Consider the following 18,280-nt stretch of genomic DNA (forward strand, 5'->3'; position numbering starts at 1 on the left):
GAGATTGAACTGTTTTCCCCATCCTCCAGGTCGTTTATGAACAAATTATATAGGATTGGTCCCAGCACAGAAATGATATATAATTTTTTTTTTTTTTTTTTTTGCACATTAAAATGGTGGTCTTTGCAATTTTTTATGTCACACAGTATTTGCGCAGTGGATTTTTGAATGCAATTTTATAGGAAAAAATACACTTTAATGAATTTTAATGCGAAAAAAAAATATATAAAAATATAAAACCCAAATTGTTGGGTAAAATATAAAAGTAAATAGATACCTAACATGACACGCTTTAAAATTGCGCACGCTTGAGGAATGGCGCCATACAACCTTATTTTATATATCGCTCCAGAGGAGGGACAGGGTTCTAATTTCATGGAAGGTTCAATCACCATAGAACATTGCCATAACTGCAGCTGCTGGGGAACTACAAGTAGCAGGGTGACCTGTCATGTTTGCAAGATATAAACATCTGTATAGCAAACTGGCTTCCAGGCTCCTGGCAGCCATGACAGCAGCAGCCCCGCCACTATACACTCCCTACAGAGGAGGAAGAAGACAGCACCTGATCCGTGCAGGAAGATCACAGAAGCCGTGTGTTTCCCGGCTGGAGACACCACACAGCGAGACAGAGAGCAGGACGCCGCCATGACACCGCTCCGGCTTCAGTCCACACACTACGCATGCGCCCTACCAGGACCTATCACGCGACAATCGATACACCCTGCCATGGCCTCTCCTGCTTCAGTCCACACACTGCGCATGTGCCCTGCCAGGACATGTGCGGCTTCAATCTATACAGAGCGTATGCGCCCTGTCAGGACGCCTCCTGCGGTAATACACTGCGCATGCTTAATGTAGTGCCTTGACACTGGTCGTGAGAGGTTGCAGGGAGAGAAAAGTGATAGCAAACGAATTATGGAGGTTTTCCTGGTCTCTTGTATGAGGAAATCAGCACTGAACTTAGGTTCACATATCTGCTTTCTGTACAGGCTGCGTTAGCGCGGTCCGTGCCTGCATTTCTGCAAAAAAAAGGTGCCTGCGTCTTTTCCAAAATGCAGCCGCGGGGAAAGTGCATGGTCTTTTTGACCATGTGATTTCCCTGCGCTTCCCACACACGCACTGCGATTTCACATGCGTCGGGGTGCCATTCAGAATAAATGCGTTTCCACAGAGCAGTGCCCGCAGTCACTCGCAGAGATGTGAATGTAGGGTGATGGGGAAATGATGGTATTGTTTGTGTTGGCCTTCTGGATTTCACTTCTGAAAATGGGTCAAAGCAGGTTCAGAACCGGCTAAAAATAACCAAAATGGCTCTCAGTAGTCACCTAAGAAAAAGTCCTCATGTGCAGTGGGATTTTAGCCTGGTACGTAAGACCCTGGCATTTTGCTGCGGGCACACTGTCCAGCCTTGCTGCTAACATCCTGTAAAACTCAGTGAGGACCAGTTCACTCCAGAACATGCTACTGGAAACGCACATTCCGTGTTCAAAATGCACTGTCACCAGGTCGCATGCTACTGCGGTACCATGCGATACCGCAGTACCATGCGATTTTGTGTGGCCATTTTTTTCGTTTAGTGCATGCTCTACTTTTTGTGTGATTTACCATCCATTCAAATGAATTGGATGCAAAATCGCATTGCAGGGGAACACACAGGAACGCACACCCTGTTCGTGTGCGGCTCTGAGGTGAACCAGTCCTGAAAGGTGTGTAAGTACAGCAGTGGTACATCACAGTACAAAAATGGGTATATGAGGCAATTTTTAAATTTTTCACACGTGTTAAAATCAGTGTTTCTTTGGCTAGAAAATAACTTAGAACCCCCAAACGATATATATTTTCTGAAAGCAGAGAATAAAATGGTGACTTTGGAATTTTTTTATGCCACATTAGATTTGCATAGCCGTTCTTGAAACACAAATTTTCATGACCACTCTCATGCAGTCTTGGCAATTCTCACACCTGTCTTGGATAGGCCGTATCAATTCGGTAAAAATTACGATCTTACCTAAGCTTCTATATTGTTGCCGTACCCTACCTGTGCGAGTCCCTCCACACTTCCTCCGCCTGCTCCAAAGCAGGATCTTAGGCTTTATCTGGGGTAATAAACGCACTATAATCTCTAGGACCACTCTCTTTATACATAGATTACAGGGGACCTGGGGGTTTTCCATATCTCCAAATATTATCTGGTTGCCCAAATCTCCCAACTGTCTCTGCTCCACGCCTCCTCTGATGTTTCATCTTGGACAGTGGCGGCCCGTCCATAGGGGGTGCCTGGGCGCCGCCCCCCCCCCCTCCAAAAAAAAAAAAAGTAAAACAAAATTTTTTTTAAAGCTGGCCCTTTAAAAAAAAAAATACAAAAAACGGTCCTTAAGTGCATTGTGTTTGTACGCCGGACACAGTGCACTTATGGGAAGCGCCACATCAATGCAATCACGAGATTGCAGACATGGTGCTGCATTTGCGGGCGTTTAGCCTGCCTTGCGTCGCTTTTTGAAGCGCCAAGTAGCTTCCGCTTCCGCGCTAGTATCTATTACTATTGCTGGGCGGTTTGATTGACATCTGAGTATGATGTCACTTCCTGTTTCTCTCTCAAGAGGAAACAGGAAGTATGAGAAGAACGGAGCTCTCCACAGGAGACACCGCTGGAGAGGACAACACATAGCAAGGTAAGTAACGGATGGAGGGGGGTTTGGTGGTGACACATACTGCTGCAATTTAGGGACACTGCTGCAATTTGGGGACACATACTGCTGCAATTTGGTGACACTGCTGCAATTTGGGGACACATACTGCTGCAATTTGGGGACACATACTGCTGCAATTTGGGGACACATACTGCTGCAATTTGGTGACACATGCTGCTGCAATTTGGTGACACTGCTGCAATTTGGTGACACATACTGCTGCAAATTGGTGACACTGCTGCAATTTGGGGACACATACTGCTGCAATTTGGTGACACTGCTGCAATTTGGGGACACATGCTGCTGCAATTTGGTGACACTGCTGCAATTTGGTGACACATACTGCTGCAAATTGGTGACACTGCTGCAATTTGGGGACACATACTGCTGCAATTTGGTGACACTGCTGCAATTTGGTGACACATGCTGCTGCAATTTGGTGACACATGCTTCTGCAATTTGGTGACACATGCTGCTACAATTTGGTGGTGACACATGCTGCTGCAATTTGGTGGTGACATATGCTGCTGCAATTTGGTGGTGACACAGGCTGCTGCAATTTGGTGACACATACTGCTGCAATTTGGTGACACATGCTGCTGCAATTTGGTGACACATACTGCTGCAATTTGGTGACACATGCTGCTGCAATTTGGTGACAAATGCTGCTGCAATTTGGTGGTGACACGTGCTGCTGCAATTTGGTGGTGACATATGCTGCTGCAATTTGGTGGTGACACAGGCTGCTGCAATTTGGTGACACAGGCTACTGCAATTTGGTGGTGACACATGCTGCTGCAATTTGGTGACACAGGCTGCTGCAATTTGGTGGTGACACATGCTGCATGTAAGGAGGGACTCCTCTGGGGGCACCTGATGTAAGGAGGTGCTCCGCTAGTGACATGCTCGGGGCTCCCACTGATTCTGCATTATGGTGAGTTGAATGATTTCATTTTATATTACAATGTAATAATAGAAATAATGCGCTTCAATCATCCTGACACCATAACAACCATGGTGCCGGGATGATTGAAGTGCTAACACCAGGTGTTTGGAGTATCTTTATCTGCTGATTGTTAAACTTTCTAGAATACACATATTTCTATTGTTGTGTAGGATCTGGGCCTGCTGTCCCTCCATCCCTCTCTCCCTCTCCCTCCATCCCTCGTTCAACTCAGACACTAACCACACCACCTTAGAGCCACGTCAACTATTTAGCTGAAACCACGCCCATTTTCACCAAGTGGGAGGGGTCAAAAAGGAAGGGTGGGGCCTGGAGCCCCCCCCCATCCTAAAACTTCACCAGCCGCCACTGATCTTGGAGCTTCCTGATTGTGCCCCTCTTTCTATACAGGCACTTCTATGGCCTATGTTACTTCAGAATTCTGAAGTAACATATGAATAAGGAGCTGGATTATCCTTGGGCGAGGAAGCCGTGCTGATGTCCCCTTCCCCACCATGTGTTGATGACATCTGACAAGACACATCTTTCAGAACCAGTGGTTACTAAGCCTTTTTGACTTGTTTGGCGTACGCCATTACAGGTCAACTAGTTCCGGTAAGCCTCCTCTACTTCTGGTGTTGGCCCCGGGACTGATGTACAATCCATACACACTTGTGGTCTTCTTTCTACCTATTCGTCAGATCTGGTGCAATCATCCATCTGTGAATTTGGGAGTTTTTTCCACCATCTGACCACTCATCACCCCCATAGAACTATGCTGATGTTTTCTTCACTATTTTTTCTACACAATATGGACAGTTACTATTTATGATTTTACTTTGTTTGATGTTTGTTTTATGTAACCAGTATTGGTTTCTTACCACTGGCACATTTGATCACTAACCTTTATTATTGCTCATCTTAATTTTTAATTTTTCATGCGATTAACACGGTTTAATTATTTGTCATTTATCCATATCATGGTCATACATGTTTTGGTAGCAATCACTATTTTTGTACGCACATACGTATTGCGATACACACGTTTGTAAATGTGAATTATAGCGCTACACTTTTATTATTATTTTTATATATTACTTACCTTTAGTCTATAGGTGTGTTGGCTGCTATTTTTTTCCCTTTTTTTCAGTTTAAACACAGCGCTGTACTTTATTCTTTAAAAATGGGAAAATGACCTACAGCATACTTTCACTGACGTGCAAAAACAAAACATCCTCAGATTCTCTCTAAAATCGCCCATCTGCACAAGAATATGAACTATAAGATCCTAACAAGGTGGTATTATACACCTCAGTTACTACACAGACTCTTCCCTACCACAACAGATAAATGCTGGATATGCCAAACAGACAAGGGGACACTCCTCTATATCTTCTGGTCCAGCCCACTACTAGTATGCCCCGTACACACGGTCGGACATTGATCGGACATTCCGACAACAAAATCCTAGGATTTTTTCCGACGGATGTTGGCTCAAACTTGTTTTGCGTACACACGGTCGCACAAAGTTGTCGGAATTTCCGATCGCCAACAACGCGGTGACATCAACCACGTCCGACGAGACTAGAAAAGGCCAGTTCAGAACCAAGCGCGGCACCCTTTGGGCTCCTTTTGCTAATCTCGTGTTAGTAAAAGTTTGGTGAGAGACGATTCGCGCTTTTTCAGACTTGTGGCTTTCAGATAGTTTTCTGCGGTTCAGTTTGTGCTTGTGGGTTTGTATCTGCTCTTTAGTGCGTGCAGCAAGCTCCGTGTGACTTAGTCATTGTGTTCTTGTTCGTTCGTTACTGTTTTTCAGGTCGCTCTTCACAGGCCTTGCTGTTCTTCAGTGCGTTCTGTTACTTTGTTCTGAGCAGCCGACCGTTTTCTAGCCATGTTGCGTATACGTACTCCTCGTAGAGTCCGTGCTGTGCGGGGGCTTGGTATTGGGGTCCTGACCTTGACACAAGTCCATGAACAGGGTGGGGAGGAGTTCATGGACCAAGAATTGGTTGCTTCAGCGTGACCAGTTCTGTCATATGCCTTTGCTCCGTGAGATCTGTGAGAATAATCCTGACGATTTCAGGAACTTTCTCAGGATGACGGACCCCGTATTTCACCGTTTGTTGGCTTCGCTGACCCCCTATATCAGCAGGCAGGATACCTGCATGAGGCAAGCCATCACTCCGGAGCAGAGGCTCGTCGCTACCCTGCGGTACTTGGCGACAGGGAGAAGCCTGCAGGACCTCAAGTTCTCGACAGGCATCTCCCCCCAGGCTCTGGGTATCATTATCCCAGAGACCTGTTCTGCCATCATCCAGGTCCTGCAGAAGGAGTATATGAAGGTAAGTTTTTTTTATCCTTTAATATCACATTTTATTGTATTGAATGTTTGCTAATATATTGTATTTCTTTCCTCATTCCCTAATTACCATGATTGTAATATGCTGTTAATGTCCCCTTTGTCCTCATGCATGCTGGATTTTTATGTCATTATTTTTTTAGTCCTTCATACATATTTGCCTTCACTTACCTCCCCAGCATGCTCTCCTGCCCTATATTCACCTCATGTAGTCACTTTACAATGTATTTTATCAGCTCCATAGTAGTGCTTTACCCCAAACATCCCCTTAAATGTTTAGAAATGATTTGTTTTTGATTTGTGTTTAGTGATTTGTGCTTTAAATTCAGGCAGAGTGCCAGAGACTTTTTTTGTGGTGTCCCCAAATCAGTTTTATTAACCCTCCCTCCCCCCAACTGCTAAGTCAGCTGATCCCAATTCTCTATCTATCCTCAATCATCTATCTGCTGACTTTGCCAAACCCATACACACTATACCCACCTCTTTTGTGGTCAGATGTATGGATGAATTCCCCAAAGCATGTAGTGCAAGGGCCTGCCTGAATACTTTCAAATGGTACTGTTTAAAGTTTTTGTATCCTATTATTATTTTGATAGGTAATAGCAGAATGTCCAAATGTGCTCAAATGTGTACAGTGTGTATTTATTTATATCTTTGTATTCTGACACTTCTTACCTGTCCAGTGGGCTGCCAATAGTGTAACCACTTGACGACCGCCTCACGCCGATGTACGTCGGCAAGGCGGCACGGACAGGCAAAATCACGTACAGGGTACGTGATTTGCCTTCCGCGGGTGGGGGGTCCGATCGGACCCCCCCCGCCGCCCGAGGCGGTCCCGTTCTGTCCCCCGGCGATCAGAGACGAGGGGGAGGCCATCCGTTCGTGGCCCCCCCCTCGCGATCGCCGCCGGCCAATGGGAACACTCCTTTGCTGCTGTATGCTAAACAGCAGCAAAGGAAGTGATGTAATCTCCCCTCGGGTCGGTAGTTTCCGTTCCGGCCCGAGGAGAGAAGACATGTGAGTGAGTGCACCAACACACACACACACAGTAGAACATGCCAGGCACACATTACACCCCGATCCCCCCCCCGATCGCCCCCCGATCCCCCCCCAATCACCCCCCCCCCTGTCACAAACTGACACCAGCAGTTTTTTTTTTTTTTTTCTGATTACTGCTGTGTCAGTTTGTGACAGTTACTGTGTTAGCACAGTTACTGTTACCCCCCTGTAGGTCTAGGGTACCCCCCTAACCCCCCCTAATAAAGTTTTAACCCCTTGATCACCCCCTGTCACCAGTGTCGCTAAGCGATCATTTTTCTGATCGCTGTATTAGTGTCGCTGGTGACGCTAGTTAGTGAGGTAAATATTTAGGTTCGCCGTCAGCGTTTTATAGCGTCAGGGACCCCCATATACTATCTAATAAATGTTTTAACCCCTTGATTGCCCCCTAGTTAACCCTTTCACCACTGATCACTGTATAACCGTTACGGTTGACGCTGGTTAGTTTGTTTTTTTTTTTATAGTGTCAGGGCACCCGCCGTTTATTACCGAATAAAGGTTTAGCCCCCCGATCGCCCGGCGGTGATATGCGTCGCCCCAGGCAGCGTCAGATTAGCGCCAGTACCGCTAACACCCACGCACACAGCATGCGCCTCCCTTAGTGGTATAGTATCTGATCGGATCAATATCTGATCCGATCAGATCTATACTAGCGTCCCCAGCAGTTTAGGGTTCCCAAAAACGCAGTGTTAGCGGGATCAGCCCAGATACCTGCTAGCACCTGCGTTTTGCCCCTCCGCCCAGCCCACCCAAGTGCAGTATCGATCGATCACTGTCACTTACAAGGCACTAAACGCATAACTGCAGCGTTCGCAGAGTCAGGCCTGATCCCCGCGATTGCTAACAGTTTTTTTGGTAGCATTTTGGTGAACTGGCAAGCACCAGCCCCAGGCAGCGTCAGGTTAGCGCCAGTACCGCTAACACCCACGCACGCACCGTACACCTCCCTTAGTGGTATAGTATCTGAACGGATCAATATCTGATCCGATCAGATCTATACTAGCGTCACCAGCAGTTTAGGGTTCCCAAAAACGCAGTGTTAGTGGGATCAGCCCAGATACCTGCTAGCACCTGCGTTTTGCCCCTCCGCCCGGCCCAGCCCAGCGCACCCAAGTGCAGTATCGATCGATCACTGTCACTTACAGAACACTAAACGCATAACTGCAGCGTTCGCAGAGTCAGGTCTGATCCCTGCGATCGCTAACAGTTTTTTTTGTAGCGTTTTGGTGAACTGGCAAGCACCAGCCCCAGGCAGCGTCAGGTTAGCGCCAGTACCGCTAACACCCACGCACGCACCGTACACCTCCCTTAGTGGTATAGTATCTGATCGCATCAATATCTGATCCGATCAGATCTATACTAGCGTCACCAGCAGTTTAGGGTTCCCAAAAACGCAGTGTTAGCGGGATCAGCCCAGATACCTGCTAGCACCTGCGTTTTGCCCCTCCGCCCGGCCCAGCCCACCCAAGTGCAGTATCGATCGATCACTGTCACTTACAAAACACTAAACGCATAACTGCAGCGTTCGCAGAGTCAGGCCTGATCCCTGCGATCGCTAACAGTTTTTTGGTAGCGTTTTGAGGAACTGGCAAGCGCCAGCGGCCTAGTACACCCCGGTCGTAGTCAAACCAGCACTGCAGTAACACGTGGTGACGTGGCGAGTCCCATAAGTGCAGTTTAAGCTGGTGAGGTGGCAAGCACAAGTAATGTCCCGCTGCCACCAAAAAGACAAACACAGGCCCGTCGTGCCCATAATGCCCTTCCTGCTGCATTCGCCAATCCTAATTGGGAACCCACCACTTCTGCAGCGCCCGTACTTCCCCCATTCACATCCCCAACCAAATGCAGTCGGCTGCATGAGAGGCATTTTCTTTATGTCCTCCCGAGTACCCCTACCCAACGAACCCCCCCCCAAAAAAGATGTTGTGTCTGCAGCAAGCGCGGATATAGGCGTGACACCCGCTATTATTGTCCCTCCTGTCCTGACAATCCTGGTCTTTGCATTGGTGAATGTTTTGAACGCTACCATACACTAGTTGAGTATTAGCGTAGAGTACAGCATTGCACAGACTAGGCACACTTTCACAGGGTCTCCCAAGATGCCATCGCATTTTGAGAGACCCGAACCTGGAACCGGTTACCGTTATAAAAGTTAGTTACAAAAAAAGTGTAAAAAAAAAAAAAATATGAAATAAAAAAAAAATAGTTGTCGTTTTATTGTTCTCTCTCTCTCTATTCTCTCTCTCTATTGTTCTGCTCTTTTTTACTGTATTCTATTCTGCAATGTTTTATTGTTATTGTTATTGTTATTATGTTTTATCATGTTTGTTTTTCAGGTGTGTAATTATTTATACTTTACTGTTTACTGTGCTTTATTGTTAACCATTTTTTTGTCTTCAGGTACGCCATTCACGACTTTGAGTGGTTATACCAGAATGATGCTTGCAGGTTTAGGTATCATCTTGGTATCATTCTTTTCAGCCAGCGGTCGGCTTTCATGTAAAAGCAATCCTAGCAGCTAATTAGCCTCTAGACTGCCTTTACAAGCCGTGGGAGGGAATGCCCCCCCCACCCCCACCGTCTTCCGTGTTTTTCTCTGGCTCTCCTGTCTCAACAGGGAACCTGAGAATGCAGCCGGTGATTCAGCCAGCTGACCATAGAGCTGATCAGAGACCAGAGTGGCTCCAAACATCTCTATGGCCTAAGAAACCGGAAGCTACGAGTATTTCATGACTTAGATTTCGCCGGATGTAAATAGCGCCATTGGGAAATTGGGGAAGCATTTTATCACACCGATCTTGGTGTGGTCAGATGCTTTGAGGGCAGAGGAGAGATCTAGGGTCTAATAGACCACAATTTTTTCAAAAAAGAGTACCTGTCACTACCTATTGCTATCATAGGGGATATTTACATTCCCCGAGATAACAATAAAAATGATTAAAAAAAAAAATATGAAAGGAACAGTTTAAAAGTAAGATTAAAAAAGCAAAAAAATAATAAAGAAAAAAAAAAAAAAAAAAAAAAGCACCCCTGTCGCCCCCTGCTCTCGCGCTAAGGCGAACGCAAGCGGCGGTCTGGCGTCATATGTAAACAGCAATTGCACCATGCCTGTGAGGTATCACCGCGAAGGCCAGATCGAGTGCAGTAATTTTTCCAGTAGACCTCCTCTGTAAATCTAAAGTGGTAACCTGTAAAGGCTTTTGAAGGCTTTTAAACATGTATTTATTTTGTTGCCACTGCACGTTTGTGCGCAATTTTAAAGCATGTCATGTTTGGTATCCATGTACTCGGCCTAAGATCATCTTTTTTATTTCATCAAACATTTGGGCAATATAGTGTGTTTTAGTGCATTAAAATTTAAAAAAGTGTGTTTTTTCCCCAAAAAATGCGTTTGAAAAATCGCTGCGCAATTACTGTGTGAAAAAAAAAATGAAACACCCACCATTTTAATCTGTAGGGCATTTGCTTTAAAAAAATATATAATGTTTGGGGGTTCAAAGTAATTTTTTTGCAAAAAAAAAAAACTTTTTCATGTAAACAATAAGTGTCAGAAAGGGCTTTGTCTTCAAGTGGTTAGAAGAGTGAGTGATGTGTGACATAAGCTTCTAAATGTTGTGCATAAAATGCCAGGACAGTTCAAAACCCCCCCAAATGACCCCATTTTGGAAAGTAGACACCCCAAGCTATTTGCTGAGAGGCATGTCGAGTCCATGGAATATTTTATATTGCGACACAAGTTGCGGGAAAGAGACAAATTTTTTTTTTTTTTTTTTTTTTTTTGCACAAAGTTGTCACTAAATGATATATTGCTCAAACATGCCATGGGAATATGTGAAATTACACCCCAAAATACATTCTGCTGCTTCTCCTGAGTACGGGGATACCACATGTGTGAGACTTTTTGGGAGCCTAGCCGCGTACGGGACCCCGAAAACCAAGCACCGCCTTCAGGCTTTCTAAGGGCGTGAATTTTTGATTTCACTCTTCACTGCCTATCACAGTTTCGGAGGCCATGGAATGCCCAGGTGGCACAAAACCCCCCCCAAATGACCCCATTTTGGAAAGTAGACACCCCAAGCTATTTGCTGAGAGGTATAGTGAGTATTTTGCAGACCTCACTTTTTGTCACAAAGTTTTGAAAATTGAAAAAAGAAAAAAAGAAATGTTTTTTCTTGTCTTTCTTCATTTTCAAAAACAAATGAGAGCTGCAAAATACTCACCATGCCTCTCAGCAAATAGCTTGGGGTGTCTACTTTCCAAAATGGGGTCATTTGGGGGGGTTTTATGCCACCTGGGCATTCCATGGCCTCCGAAACTGTGATAGGCAGTAAAGAGTGAAATCAAAAATTTTCACCCTTAGAAATCCTGAAGGCAGTGATTGGTTTTCGGGGTCCCGTACGCGGCTAGGCTCCCAAAAAGTCCCACACATGTGGTATCCCCATACTCAGGAGAAGCAGCTAAATGTATTTTGGGGTGCAATTCCACATATGCCCATGGCCTGTGTGAGCAATATATCATTTAGTGACAACTTTATGAAAAAAAAAAAAAAAAAAAGTGTCACTTTCCCGCAACTTGTGTCAAAATATAAAATATTCCATGGACTCAATATGCCTCTCAGCAAATAGCTTGGGGTGTCTACTTTCCAAAATGGGGTCATTTTGGGGGGTTTTGTGCCACCTGGGCATTCCATGGCCTCCGAAACTGTGATAGGCAGTGAAGAGTGAAAGCAAAAATTTACACCCTTAGAAATCCTGAAGGCGGTGATTGGTTTTCGGGGCCCCGTACGCGGCTAGGCTCCCAAAAAGTCCCACACATGTGGTATCCCCGTACTCAGGAGAAGCAGCTGAATGTATTTTGGGGTGCAATTCCACATAGGCCCATGGCCTGTGTGAGCAATATATCATTTAGTGACAACTTTTTGTAAATATTTTTTTTTTTTTTTTTTTTTTTCATTTTTCAATCACTTGGGACAAAAAAAATAAATATTCAATGGGTTCAACATGCCTCTCAGCAATTTCCTTGGGGTGTCTACTTTCCAAAATGGGGTCATTTGTGGGGGTTTTGTACTGCCCTGCCATTTTAGCACCTCAAGAAATGACATAGGCAGTCATAAACTAAAAGCTGTGTAAATTCCAGAAAATGTACCCTAGTTTGTAGACGCTATAACTTTTGCGCAAACCAATAAATATACGCTTATTGACATTTTTTTTACCAAAGACATGTGGCCGAATACATTTTGGCCTAAATGTATGACTAAAATTTAGTTTATTGGATTTTTTTTATAACAAAAAGTAGAAAATATCATTTTTTTTCAAAATTTTCGGTCTTTTTCCGTTTATAGCGCAAAAAATAAAAACCGCAGAGGTGATCAAATACCATCAAAAGAAAGCTCTATTTGTGGGAAGAAAAGGACGCAAATTTCGTTTGGGTACAGCATTGCATGACCGCGCAATTAGCAGTTAAAGCGACGCAGTGCCAAATTGGAAAAAGACCTCTGGTCCTTAGGCAGCATAATGGTCCGGGGCTCAAGTGGGTAACTAAGGAGGGGCTGTTCCAAGTTAGAAATGGCCCATGAGAGGGGGTGGGAGGGGGAATATGATAGGTGTACCTTATACTTTGGTGTTGTAAAATTCCCCTTAATAAATGTTATCTGGATGTTGGCCAAGAATGTTTGTGTCTAATCTGCTTTCCATGTTTATGTGCAAAAATACTAAGTTGGTTTTGTTTTCCTCAACAGTTTCCTTCAACGCCACAGGAATGGCAGACTGTGGCCTCCCACTTTGCCCAGCGGTGGGACTTTCCTAACTGCGGAGGGGCAATTGATGGGAAACACGTCCACATCGTCCCACCCCCCAACTCGGGGTCGTACTATTATAATTACAAGGGGTTCAATAGTATTGTGATGTTGGCGGTGGTGTCGGCTAATTACGAGTTCCTGTATGTGGACGTGGGGAAGAATGGCCGGATGTCCCATGGTGGAGTCATCGCCCAGACGGAGTTTTACAGGCGTCTCCAGAATGGCAGCTTGGACTTGCCACCTCCAGAAGACAATGTGGAAGGACTCCCATTCGTCTTCGTTGCGGATGAAGCCTTTGCGCTGGGGGACCATCTTATGCGGCCATTCCCGATAAGGGCCCTCACCCCGGAACAGAGGGTTTTTAATTACCGGCTGGCCAGAGCCAGAAGAGTGGTGGAGAACACATTTGGAATCATGGCCAGCCGGTTCCGCCTATTTCTGACACCCATCCATAATCATATAATCCTGGCGTGCTGTGTTCTACATAACTTTTTATGCCAGCATTCTGCCAACTGTGCTGGCTCAGTTGGGCCTGAGGCCGGAATTCTAAATGAAACAACCCTGACGGCGCTTGAAAGTGGCCGTCCTGGCTTGCCCTCCCTGAGTGCCCGTGATGTCCGGTTAAGATTCCTTGAGTTCTTTGCGGGTAGGGGGCCATCAATATGCCAGACAATTTGTGAAGCCTTTAACAAATAAAACAAAACAAAAAATCTTTGGTGACATTTACTGCTTGTGTTTGTTTTAGCTGACCCTGACAGAAATGTGGGTAGTCCTGAAAATGGCGTGATTGTGTAACCTTATCCAAAGCCCTGTTGGGTGTTATTTACTAAAGGCAAAGACACTTTGCACTACAAGTGCATTTGAAACGGCACTGAAACTGCACTTGTAGTGCAAAGAGGATTTGCCCTTAGGAAATAACCCCCATTTTTACAGAAAGCAGCAATTACATCACCACAAAAGTGTTGTAGCGTTGAGACAATAATCCACACATTCTTGATTCACAATCTTTTTAATACCTGCACAATCACATGTGCATTTAGAAAAGGTTTTTTAAAAAAAATAACATGTTTGTTGTATAACATTTTTTGGGGTGGCATCATCAAAAATAGAAATGTCCATTTAAGTTAAACAGGCATGTGTAAAACCAACAAGAAAGACACAAATCTTGAACTTAGAAAGTTCACATTTGGTAGAACTTGAAGGCAATATCAGACATGAGTATTTAGGAACTGTGTTTGATATTGCGTTCAGATGGGGTGAAGTCACCCCAGGAAAAGCTAAATTTGCAAGATGCACACAATTTTGCCAATGTGCTAGCTGCCGTCACGGGGGATCAAGGGACGTGTTTTGGGGGAGAAACCCCTTCCTCTCAGCTACTTTATTATTGAGGAAGGGGTTGAACCCCCAAAACGCGTCCATTGATCTCCCGTGATGGCAGATAGCACACGTTGACACACTGTGTGCATCCTCCAAATTTGGCTTTTCTAAAAATCGCTCAAACATTTTTAAGATTGTGCAAAAATGTTAAACCATAATTAGTATGCTAATAAAAACATACATGTAAAAATATATATATAATGTGCAATCCTTATATATAAAATTCACAAAGTGCATCCACATAAAAGTGCAATCCTTATATAAAATGCTGAAAGTGCATCATGCATGAATATAGACCTAATTAATAAGTGCAAATCCTGTGACAATCAAGTGTTCAAACAAAATACTATCAGTAGATTCAAACTGAAACAAAGAAGTGCAAGAAAACAGTGTCCATGAATTAAGTGTTCATCAAGCTTCTCCTGAAAAGTGTCCAAATCACAACAAGCTGGATGTGCTCTCCCGTGATCCCCCACTTGTGCTTGCGCTCACCTCTATTCGTGTGACACGGTAGTTAAACAGTGTCAAAACACGCATTGGGGCCACTCCTGGGCTCACTCAGGATGCAATGATGTATGTCCAATCCTCACAGGTAAAACATCATTCATAAAAGAGAAAAAGAAAGCTCCATGGTGTAATATAGTAAGGGATTTATTTAAAGTAAAAGAAGTTCCTCCAGGAGGGTACTCACAGTATGCAGGTGCTACAGTGCACCAAACTATACAGGTGTATTTCGTTTAGCAGCGGCTCGTATGGCGTGCGGTGTGGTGTATATTCCTCTCCTTCCCTGCTGACAGCTCCGTCCTACCCCTCCCCGACGCGTATTCGGCACAGGGATCACGTGCCTTCCTCTGGGGCATACTGTGAGTACCCTCCTGGAGGAACTTCTTTTACTTTAAATAAATCCCTTACTATATTACACCATAGAGCTTTCTTTTTCTCTTTTATGAATGATGTTTTACCTGTGAGGATTGGACATACATCATTGCATCCTGAGTGAGCCCAGGAGTGGCCCCAATGCGTGTTTTGACACTGTTTAACTACCGTGTCACACGAATAGAGGTGAGCGCAAGCACAAGTGGGGGATCACGGGAGAGCACATCCAGCTTGTTGTGATTTGGACACTTTTCAGGAGAAGCTTGATGAACACTTAATTCATGGACACTGTTTTCTTGCACTTCTTTGTTTCAGTTTGAATCTACTGATCGTATTTTGTTTGGACACTTGATTGTCACAGGATTTGCACTTATTAATTAGGTCTATATTCATGCATGATGCACTTTCAGCATTTTATATAAGGATTGCACTTTTATGTGGATGCACTTTGTTAATTTTATATATAAGGATTGCACTATATATATATATATATATATATATATATATATATATATATATATATATATATATATATATATATTTTTACATGTATGTTTTTATTAGCATACTAATTATGGTTTAACATTTTTGCACAATTAGTTTATATTTTATACTCAGTTTATATATATTCATATTTTTTTTCAATTCACATTTTTAGCGCGAGCACAATTGATTTTATTTATATTCAAATACACGGAATGAAACGTGGTGAAGTGTTTGCTGCTTTAAATATAGTTGTTTTACTCCTTAGAGGCATTGGTCCACTTGTGGCTCGCAAGAACCCCACCTGTTTATTTTTAAGATTGTAGCACACAAAAAAAACAAAGGGATTTGGAGGGGTTTTAAACTCGCCCCAAAACATCAATGATGTTTTTAGTTTTTTGAATAAGGTTGAGGTTTTCCAATTCTAAATTACACCCCATGATCTCCCCGATTAGGATCTGGGCACTTTCTGATGTGAAAGGATCTGGATCCACAACCTCACGATCACCTAAAAAGAGAGAAACCAAACAAAAACAGGTATCAAAAATATGCCGGCATCCATCTCTTACCTGAGCCTGTGGTCGCAGACACTCACCTGTTGTGGTGACTAGTTCCACCACATCTTCTTCCTCCTCCTGCTCTGCTTGGGTTGGGGGTATTTCCCCTTCTTCCCGAGGTGGGGGTCTCTGTTCTCCTCGGATGAGGGGTGTCCTCCGAGTCTTTTCTCCCCTATGTAAAATGAAAATGGTATATTTAGCACATAGATATTTGATGGCAGAACTATAAATAGGAAACATTGCTTGGAAGTGGGGTACAATTGTCTATTTTGGCCGAGTTCCAAAATGTAGCATTTTCAGTGTCCTTTGTCAAGCTGCAATACTTTTTACCTGTTTGGTACAAGCTTCACAGATGGAGACCCCCCTATAGTATACACTGGAGCACCTGTGTGGGCCCCCTAATAAAAATGGTGTTCTGGGGTCCCACACTAGTGCTCCAGTGTCCAGATGTGAAAATAGCTGCTCAGTGTCCTCTCCTTACACAGAATCTAGTTGCATTTCATTCTAGTAACAAACACATCTACACAACCAAATTAGTTTCATACAAGTAGGGCGTCAAAAATGTGGCCAAATGCATATGGCCAAAACAATGGTGTTTTATAGTCCGAAAGAAAAATGTTTGATACGAACGAATAATGTGCCCATGAACATGAAAGTTGCCATTTTAAAATGTACACTTTTAAGAAAAGCACATGGAGCAGCACGAACGCAATAAACACAAAAAGAATAGGAACACAGCACAACTGCTTACTTTTTTGCAGCACTCTCTGGATCTTTCTGTACTGCTCGTGTTCTAGTAATTTGAGGTCCGACCACCGCTTCCTGAGCTGATCTTTCGATCGTCGTACCCCAAAATTCCGGTGCAGACTTTTGACCACTTTCGCCATGATCTTGGCCTTTCTGATATTGGGGTTGGGGTAAGGTCCATACTTTCCATCATAGTCGGCCTTCTTCAGGATGTCCACCATCTCCAACATCTCCCCAAAGGACATATTTGATGCCTTAAATCTTCTCCTTCTGGATCGGGATGTCTCCAGATCCGGGCTTTTCTCCTCCTCGTTGCTGTAATTAGCACGCACCTGCTGTGTATCCGCCATGTGCTCTCCCCCACTGCACCGAATGAAAAGGGGCGGGGAATAGACTAGAAAGAATGTCAGGGGCGGGCGGAGTTACACGCATGCGCAGTGTGTATAAAGCGTAACACGCGTGCGTATTACGTACGATCTGTGAGCGGAGGAAGGAGCATCGGAGGCACCGATCGTGATAAGGAAGGCAAGATCTAAACTTGGGCCTATACTGCTTCGAAATTGAAGCCTATATTGTAACAAGATTAGGAGAGTTTGGCCTGACCTTAGGGTTTGCCTTGTGTTGTGTCTTGCAGAGAAAATGGATGGCTTCAATGACCACAACTTCCTCCCCCTGTTCATAGACAAGTACAGGGAGCTGCCCTGTCTGTGGCAGGTGAGACATCCCCATTATAATCATAAACAAAAGAGGCAGGCAGCGCTGGAGACACTGCTGGAGTTGGTGAAGCCGGTGGTCCCCACAGCAACCATCCCCTATTTAAATCCAAAATTGGTGGCCTGAGGAGCACTTATCTTAGGGAGCGCAAGAAGGTCACGGATTCCCAAAAGTCCGGAGCTGCAGCAGATGATGTTTATGTCCCCAGGCTGTGGTACTATGAGAGACTGCGATTTCTGTCAGACCACACTGAAGTCAGGGAATCCCTCTCCACTCTTCCTTCCGCTCTTCCTTCCACCCCAGCTGAGGCTTCCGATGTCCAACCTGGGCCTTCCAGCCAGGAAGAAGTGGAGGAGCCCAGCTGGAGTCAGGTATAGCATTCTTCTACAGATTTCTGGTCAATAAAGAAATGATCTTTACTAGATGTTATTATTGATCACTAATTGCTGATTGAAAAAAGTGTTTGACATATCAATAGACAGTAGTGGGCACCCAAAATTGGGACAAGAATGAAAAATGCTGGGCTCAGAATGATAGTCTGTTATATTTGTTCACATTCAATTTGCAACAGTCAGGAGGTGAAAATTGTGTGTGATTGATGACTAAAAAACTAAAACTATGTCCCTTTTTCATACACAGGAAGACCTCAGCCAGGAGGAGGCTGTGGAATGTGGC

The 18,280-nt window shown here is 44.4% G+C and overlaps 1 protein-coding gene across 1 annotated transcript in view; it reads right to left on the bottom strand.

Moving 5' to 3' along the window:
* The window catches only part of LYPLAL1 (lysophospholipase like 1), a 92,139-nt gene extending 91,422 nt beyond the window's left edge, over positions 1-717 (bottom strand). The window contains exon 1 of the mRNA XM_073628366.1: positions 566-717. Coding sequence (XP_073484467.1) covers positions 566-650 — 85 coding nt within the window. The 5' untranslated portion in view covers positions 651-717. The remainder of the gene's footprint in view (positions 1-565) is intronic.
* Positions 718-18,280: the final 17,563 nt, after the last annotated feature.

The sequence above is a fragment of the Aquarana catesbeiana genome, linkage group LG04, assembly GCF_042186555.1.
Source record: "Aquarana catesbeiana isolate 2022-GZ linkage group LG04, ASM4218655v1, whole genome shotgun sequence".
NCBI lineage: Eukaryota > Metazoa > Chordata > Amphibia > Anura > Ranidae > Aquarana > Aquarana catesbeiana.